At 50.8% G+C, this 8,987-nt stretch overlaps 1 protein-coding gene across 1 annotated transcript; it reads left to right on the top strand.

Moving 5' to 3' along the window:
- Window positions 1-248: 248 nt before the first annotated feature.
- On the top strand, window positions 249-3,030 carry socs3a (suppressor of cytokine signaling 3a). The gene is made up of 2 exons (XM_079746567.1): window positions 249-369; window positions 1,114-3,030. Exon 2 carries the CDS (start codon window positions 1,174-1,176, stop codon window positions 1,828-1,830), a length of 657 nt encoding a protein of 218 aa, XP_079602693.1. The 5' UTR covers window positions 249-369; window positions 1,114-1,173; the 3' UTR covers window positions 1,831-3,030.
- Window positions 3,031-8,987: the final 5,957 nt, after the last annotated feature.

Below are 8,987 nucleotides of genomic sequence, written 5' to 3'. Positions count from 1 at the left end.
AGACACGCCGTGGGATATTGATAACAAATCGGAAAAAAAGAGAAATCATCTTTATTTCTTAGCAACACATAAATATTAACAACGTAATTGCTTTGAGCCCAGCCCATACGAGGGAGGGAGGGAGGGAGGGAGACGTCCCAGAAATAAAGGTCTCGCCCCGCGCCAGACACCGCCGCCCCTTCTAGGAAGAGGGGCGGAGCCATCCGACAAGACCTCCTCCGACCTGGAAGAAAGCTATAAAGACACGACCGGGACCGAACACCTCAGCGTGAAAACACAGAGCTGCACACCTCTCCTACGCTCGGAATACTAAAAACTGGCCGACATTCGGATATCTTTTTAAAGTAGCGCATTTGAAGAAAAGCAGAGGTAAGAACGGCTTTCATTCGGCTTGTCTTTCGTTGTTGTTGTTGTTGTCTCTTCGTTTTATTTTGTCAGCATAGAACTTTTTAAGTAGACTAATTATTATGTCTTGCTTCGCTAAATCGTCCACTTATCTAGTTTACACATTCGGCAGACGGTCATTTTCTAAAAGTGTCCCTAAGTGGGAGACGGAGAGAGAGCATGTCATATGCAAATTGCGCAACCAAGATTAGGCGTCTTTACTGGAAGGGAAGCCCGTAGTTACCGAGCACTGATGACAGGCAGGTCAATTAACTGGAAACGCTTTACTGGTTTATCTCTGGAAACACTCACTGGTTTACTGGTTTATCTCTGGAAACAATCACTGGTTTACTAGTTCGTCTTTTTTGACTGGATCCATGTACTATAACCCTTTCTATAACCTGCTCTAGGTCTACTGTATGTAGACTATGGACCTTTTTAATCACGAGCATTTTTATGGGAAAGCCAGTTAAACGTTTTTTTTCTATATGTGTAGCCTATTCAATTCATTTAGGTAAATTACATTTTTGGTTATTTTTAACGTTTTCACCAAAACGTCTGCCTTCAGACTGTTTACACAAGGCAGTTAAACAAGTGTTTTTAATATGTGTAACCTATTCAATACATTTTTGACTAAAAAGTATTTTCAGTTTATTTAAAACTTTTACCCGCGAAACGCCTGCCTTCAAACAGCCCTTTAACCAACCCCCTCCTCTCTCTCTGCCCCAGGTTGTAGCCCCCGCTGACCCTACCTGCGCTCGTCCAGTCCAGAGTCCGGGGTTCAGAGCCATGGTCACTTACAGCAAGCTAACCTCAGCAATGAGCGTCGTCCCCTTGGAGCCCAGCGCGCGGCTGCCCCAGCGCTACAAGACCTTCAGCGGCCGGCCCCAGTACACGCTGGTGCTCACCTCGCTGCGCAAGCTGCAGGAGAGCGGGTTCTACTGGGGCGCCATCACGGGCAAGGACGCCAACGCTCTGCTCTCCCCCGAGGCCCCTGGCACCTTCCTGGTGCGCGACAGCTCGGACCACCGCCACTTCTTCACGCTCAGCGTGCGCACGGCGGCCGACACCAAGAACCTGCGCGTCCAGTGCGACGCCGCCTCCTTCTTCCTGCAGACGGACGCCAAGAGCGCCCATGCCGCGCCCCGCTTCGGCTGCGTGCTGCAGCTGGTGCACTACTACATGTCCCACGGCCGGGGGGGCGCCAGCGGCGTGGGGAACGGGCGCTGCGGCGGCGGCGGCGGCGGCGGCGGGAACAGCTACTACATCTACTCGGGCGGCGTGAAGACCCCCCTGGAGCTGCTGAGGCCCCTCCCCTCCACGCTCTCCACCCTGCAACACCTCTGCAGGAAGACGGTGAACGGACACCTGGACGCCGCGTCCAGGAGCGAGCAGCTGCCGCACACGCTCAAGGAGTTCCTGCAGGAGTACGACGCCCCCATCTAGGACACGGCAACCCCCAACCCCACCCCACCCCCCCACCCCTGCCGGGAATCTTGAGAACCGCAGAGAGGAACTGCACGGTCGCAGGCGGGATGCCGCGAAGCCGCAAAGCTTGGCACCCACGGGGGCGTGGGACACGACCCCCCGGACACGGAGCCCTGATGGACAGTGGAGGGCGAGGAGGGGTCAGGCCGGGGCCCCCCATGGCTGGGGGGCCGACGTGGCTCCATGGAGCTTAGGACCCTCCACGCTAAACCCTGGAGTCCCAGGAGGGACAGAGAGACAGAAGGCCCCTCACACGCTCCAGAGAGACAGGATGGAATAAGAGAGACCGCTGCTATGGACCGACCGAGAGAAACCAGAGAACAACAGCGGCCCTGTGCCAGTGGCTGTGTCTGACATCACTTCCTGTAAACCCGTGGCTCAGCGTCAGTCGCCTGGGTTCCATGACACACGGCTTCCCTCTCCGACCACCGCCGCTGCTGACCACGGTTACCATGGTGACGTGGGCCCGGACAGACACGCACATCCCCGCGGCTCACATGACTGGACCGGCCTGTTGGTGTTGGCCGCGTACCGGAGCGCTCACGGACACGGGAACACCGAACGATCCGGGAGGAGCGGAAACCCGACCTCTGATTCAGACGCTCCTCGCAGACCTCTGACTGCCCCAGAGGGCGGGGGGGGAGACACGTAGGATAAACAGTGACACACACGGAGACGCGGTGTGTCGACGCACAACTCAGTTTTGTACCCTCTCTCTGAAAGCCAGAAGGACAGAACAATGTGGTTTTGATTTGTTTATTTATCGGTTTTATAGCCAAGCCAAACTTGCCTCAGATATCGGGTGTTGATGACGTGCCAGTTTGTCGGTACGACGGAGTCCCTGTGTCGAACTCGTTAGGCCTAAACGAACCAGTGTTAGTGTTTGTTGACGGACAACGTGAATGTATACGATTAGAGTTTTCCCTCTGAGAAAGAAGAGAAACAGGGTCACTGATGACTACGACCTTAAGACAACACTATGTTTACATTGCTATAGACGAAATGTAAAACTGTTTTTTGTCGTCTTTTATAAAGACAACATTGCCAGACACACTGCCTGGCAGGGCTGATAGACGATTGGTCAGAACAAGAAGACATTGCACATATTTATATTTCTATCAACATTTCAATAATTTATAATAAAAGCAATATTTTTGTACGTAACAACGTTCATGTGTTCATTACTTTGCTGAATGAATGACTCTGCGGTATTTGAGACGACAGATGATGGGATGGTTTTATCTAGTCTACTGATTCCTCTGTTCTCCATCAGAGCATACACCAGGGTTAGCAGAAGTGTGTGTGTGTGTGTGTCTGCATGCGTGTTTGGTGTGTCTACATGTGTCTGCATGCGTGTTTGTGTGTGTCTACATGTGTGTGTGTCTGCATGCGTGTCTGTGTGTGTGTGTGTGTATTTGTGTTAGTGTGCGAGGTGATCTGCAGTGCAGCAGACCCCTTGCCCTCGAGCGGTCTGGGCCGGTCTGGGCCGGTCTGGCTCCGCTCCGGTGGATCCTGGAAGGCGAGTGGGTTCAGGAGGCTCTGGGTGACCGGGAACCTGCAATCACCTCCAGGCCGCCCACTTACTGGAAGGGCTGCCTGCTGCCCAATCGCCCCTACTTATACACCCCACCAACACCGCCACGCCACTTAAACGCTTCCTCTGCCCTCACACGCACACACTCACGGACACACACACACACACACACACCTACTAATGCCACACACTTACCTAAATACACACACACGCACACACACACGCGAACACGCACGCACACAGGCACATGCTTACAGCGAGGCTCGGGGGGGGTTTGGGCTTAGCCTCTTCCCCCCCCCCCCCCCCCCCGGGCTTCGGTCCCAGATAGGGATTAGTGATGGGGGCCCTGAATGATTTCCCACTGGTTTGGGAAGGTGTGCGTGTGTCCCGCTGTGTGTATGTCCGCGGACACGGGTCGGCGCAATTCGCAAGAACCGGGAATTCCGCTGCTATGGCGGACGTGCGGAAAGGGTTTGAATGTAAACACTTCTCCGGAATATTGGGTCGGCACAGAGTAGGTCGGAAACTGAATTATCGTGGAATTCAAACATTATATTCCAAATAATGTCTTTTTTTTGACAATCTTTTGTTTCTTTTGAATCTCAAACACATTCACATGATATACATTCAGAGGAAATTGCAGTTCTTATTTCTAATTAAATTCCCAGAAGAGGGTTTTGACACTAGATAAACGACTAAGAAGAACTCAGAAGAGCTCCCATCAATCAGCGCCGCCCGGGGAAAGAAGTTGGTGACTGATTCGGAGGAAACGCTGGCGCATTGAGAAACACTTCCAAGAAACTCATGAATACCGATTGCTTTGAATATCAAACCAGAACGATACGGCTCACAGGACAATGTTATCAAGATAACAATGTTCCTGATAGCGCTGATATAAACATATAAAACATGTACAAACATGTTGATTACACCCTCTTTTGTTATGCTGTGTGTGTGTGTGTATATGGTATTATTGGCAAGATAAAAGCTAGTGCTCCCTTGCATTGCTTTATTCTCCAGCCCAGGCTTTCCCTGGAACTGTAAATTCTCTGGAACCGAGACGGCTGTGTGGTGTATGTGCCAAGTACCTGTGTGAGTGTTATATTGCTGTCCTATTAATAGATAAAGTTACATAAACAATAGATTACACCTTCTGTTTGGATTCCTTTGAGGCTGACATCATGGAACAGGTTCAAGTGCAAAGGCACGTGTTGGGCTACATCATATCATCTAATATGAAAATATAAAATGACATGGTTCTTAAGTTTTACAATACAGTCCAGTGTGTGTGTGTGTGTGTGTTTTTGTTTGTGTGTGTGTGTCCGTGTGTGCCCGCGTGTGTGTGTGTGTGTGTGTGTGTTAGTGTGTAGGCGCATGTGTGTGTGAGCGTGAATCGATGAATCGACGATGATTAATCACGAGCCATGGCAACAAAGACACTCTTGAGATCTCACAGCAGCAGGTCAGAGGTCGCGCCGTCAGGCTGACCTCTGACCTGATAGAGGTCAGAGGTCTCTAGACCCAAACACATTCACAGGAGGAAGTCCTCGGGACCGTCCCCTCATGCTCCCGTCTCCCACTCCTCCTCCTTCTGGCCCTCTTCCTCCTCCTCCTCCTCCTCCTCCTCCTCCTCCTCCTCCAACCTCAGCCTGTCCCTCCTCCTCCTCCTCCTCTTAGTCCTCCTCCTCCTCTTCGTCCTCCTCCTCGCCTTGCCACTTCTCTAAAGCCTTCACTGTTTCCTGGTGGGCTCTTTACTGTAAGTCCTCTTTCCTTTTTTTCCCTTTTTGTTGACAATTCCACAACGGCCGGTTGCCACGGCGACGCCTGTCAACGAGCCCCAGGTGCCAGATGTGCGGGCCAACCGTCGAGGGCCAGTGCGTCATTGCGGGCCCAGCAAACCCCCCCCCCCCCCCTAGGCCACAGGGATTCGAAGTTTACTCTCCACACCCTTTTTTCAGTCCGTGCGCACACAACTTCACGTGCACTTCCAGTAGGCGACTCGCGTGCACTTTCTTTTTTTACACATGGCCGTTGGCTCTTTAGATTCCGATGTCCCGGTATTTTCCATTCCCGGGGGGAAGTCACCGACTAACCCTTGGAGTAGAGTGTGACGCTGCCTTGAGTCGCTCTGTGACTGTGAGCCGCTTCCTATGGTCTGAGCTGGCTACTGGGAAACAAAAGGGCAACAACGACAAGGTGACATGTTTCAGCAGCTGGTGGTCTGAATCAGCTCAGTGCACGTGTGTTGCCCAATGGAAGCGCACGTGAAAGATGTGCGCAAGGGCGGAAATGGTGAACAACGACACAGATAAACAATGCAGATAAACAAAGCGTACGTGTCCGACTTCCCAGCTGTGCAGCGCTGCCAGGAAGCCCCAGACCATCCCCGACCAGAAGGGGTATTAATAGGTGCAGTGTGCCTAAAAGGACATCGCATGATGGAGGAGTTTGGATAACCTTCTGTCTGGAATGAGAGGGCGTGTGTGTGTGTGTGTTACTGAGTGTGTGTGTTTATGGTTGTGTGCCTGTGGTTGTCTGCGTTTGTGTGTGTGCGTGTGCGTGTGTGTTCCTGCTTATGTGTGTGTGTGTGCGTTCCTGCCGCGTGTGTGTGTGTGCGTTCCTGCGTGTGTGTGTGTGTTTTCCTGCGTGTGATTGTGTGCATTCCTGTTTGTGTGTTCCTGTGTGTGTGTGTGTGTGTGTTCGTTATTGAATGTGTGCGCTCCTGAGTGTGTGTGCGTTTCTGTGTGTGTGCGTTCCTGAGGGTGTGTTCCTGAGTGTGTGCGTTCCTGAGTGTGTGCGTTCCTGCGTGTGTGCGTTCCTGAGTGTGCCTTCCTCAGTGTGTGTGTGTGTGTGAGTGTGTTCCTGCATGCATTTATGTTCCTGAGTGTGCGTTCGTGAGTGTGCGTTCCTGTGAGTGCGTTCCTGTGTGTGCGTGGGTGTGGGGTTGCCTGTCAGAGTGGTGATCGTCTGTGTAATGGGGTGTGTCAGGGATTTCATGTGACGCGCTGTGACGCGCCGGTCGCCTAGCAACCTCTGATGCTTCAAATGCTAAACAACAGCACATGAGAACCCTCTCCGAGCACAGACCACGAAATCATACTTTATGTTGGTTAAAAATGTTATGACCTAACACTTTAAACGTGCTCATGTTAAGAGCTCTCCTCCGATAAAGAGACATGGAGAAACTAAGATTGACACACTTACATTCGTAGAACTAAGGAGGCCGAACATTTGACAGTTTTTACATTCAGGGCGTTTAGAAGACGCTTTTATCCAACGCGACTCACAATAAGTACATTTGTCAGAAGAAAGAGCAACAACAATATATCTCTGTCGGTTCAGTAAGGATGTTCATAGAACCAAGTGTCAAGCACTAACGATCACCAGGTTAACCCGTTCCCTGTATACTTCAACTAAGTACAACACACAATAAGTGTGTACATTTAGTGCCAGGACGTACAACATACAATAAGGAGGAGGGGTGGGAGGGGCTATGCAGAGTCCAGGTGAACTCGGAGAGGTTAGGATCATGAGTGTGTTGGAGGCAGCGGCATGGAAGGGATCTCACAGAGTGGATTTGACATTTTGGGCCCCGTCAACACGGAGCCGATTTTTTGGTGAAACCGCAAAAGTCTTGTGCGTTTCGGCCGACCGTCCAGACGAAGCCGCCGAAACCGCACATTTCTGAAACCACCCTCGGAGGTGGTTTCAGATCTATCCGGACCTATACGGTTTCCTGTTAGGATTCGTGTGGACGCCTGAAACGCAAACGATGACGTCAGAGTTGCGTTAATTTTTTATTTATTATTTTATTTGTATTCTTTTTGTAGCTTTAAATAAAACCCCTTGATGAATTGAATTAGTAACTGTACATTAAAAAGTATCTCTGCTCAATTTAAAAGGTTGAATCTCCTCGTGACTGAATGTTTGCATACAGCGCGCAGGCTGTATGGGCGCAGGCTTCATGCGCTCCACTTTTTTCTGTGGAGAACCAGAGATGCGGTTTCGCAATGACTCCGTCTTAACGGAGATATTCCTGAACCGCATAAAGCGAAACCGGATCGTTTTCGCCCGTTTCGGCCGCGTGTGGACAGGGCCTTAATTTGATATGTCTCCACCTCTACCGCATTCATGAGCGCTTTTGATCGCTCGGATAAAGTCGCTTACATTAAAAGTGTCGAGTTTCGACACTTTTCATCACACCACAGGAACGAGGAAATACTACTGAACGATAAAGTGCATCTGAGCTGTGGCTGCGGGCTATATTGTTGGTTGGGTTTAGTTGGAAGTTGTTAAACACGTGTGTGATTGGACACCGCTGAATCTGTTCAGCAGTGTTTAATCTGAATCTGTTACATTTTCCAAAGTCATAATATAGCGGCAATAACCCTTTTTAAAGTGGCACGTAGCCTATTCAGTATATCATTATATAACAATACAATGTCACAGTATGCTGTAGAGCTCAGGTGGACGACAATAAACTATAGGGTAAACAATAAGAAGGCAAATCAACAGAGACTATATCTATGAATACAAAGGGACACATCTGATGTTTTTCTGAATGAAACAGATGAATAATACAATTGCAGGAATGAGCTCGCAGGAATTGGGAAAGAGGTCGTTAACACATTCAAGTCATCTGTTGATCACACAGTGAGTCTCTCTTACATTATGCAATTCGATACCAAAGTGTAGGGAAACATATAAGATTCTGGGAGGGGCAGTGTCCCTCGACCGAGCGGCCTGCAGGCGTGTCCCAGCCTGTAGCCCGACCACAACACCTCACTGCACAACCTGTACCTTCAACAAGAAGACGACCTGTACCTTCAACAAGAAGACGACCTGTACCTTCAACAAGAAGACGACCTGTACCTTCAACAAGAAGACGACCTGTACCTTCAACAAGAAGACGACCTGTACCTTCAACAAGAAGACGACCTGTACCTTCAACATTAATACGATCCAGATGTAAACCATAATCAACAAGTTCTCTCTCTCTCCTTCTCTCCCTTTCTCTCTTTGTCTCTCTCTTTCTCTGTATCTCTCCCTCTCTCTCTGCCCCTCGTCTCTCTCTCTCTCTCTCTCTTTCTCTGTCTCTCTCTCTCTCTGCTCCCCCTCATCTCCCTCTTTCTGTCTCTCTCTCTCTCTCTGTCTCTCCCTAAACTTTCTTTGTCTCTCTCTTTCTCTGTCTCTCTCCCTCTATCTCTCTGCCCCGCCCCCCCCTCCCCCCTCTCTCTCTAAGTAACAAACTGAACGCCTTATTCTTCTCCATAAAAGCGCGTCTCAGGATTTACACACCACTCCAAACCAACCCAGTTTGAAACCTCCCGAAACATAGACACTGGCGCTGTAACTCGAGCCGTAGCGAGCTCCTCTTCCTGTGGGCGGACGGGGGAGACCTCCGCTGGCCACGCCCAGCGCACTCGCTCACGTCAGTGGAGACCGCACGCCGTACCGCGCACGCGCCAGGGACAGCTTCTGTCGCTTCCATGGAAACGCAGCGCGGTAAGCAGGAAACAGCGCCGGCGGGGGAGGACGCAGTGTGCTGCAGACAGCGCTCACAGGGACCGCCCACAGCCCC

The sequence above is a fragment of the Pollachius pollachius genome, assembly GCF_949987615.1.
Source record: "Pollachius pollachius genome assembly, chromosome: 11".
Taxonomy (NCBI): Eukaryota; Metazoa; Chordata; class Actinopteri; order Gadiformes; family Gadidae; genus Pollachius; species Pollachius pollachius.
Note: the sequence above shows the minus strand (reverse complement) of the source record. Positions and strands in the feature narration are given on the sequence as shown.

Excerpts from the sequence above, each read along its gene's own strand:
- socs3a (XM_079746567.1), top strand. The coding sequence starts at position 1,174 with ATGGTCACTTACAGCAAGCTAACCTCAGCAATGAGCGTCGTCCCCTTG.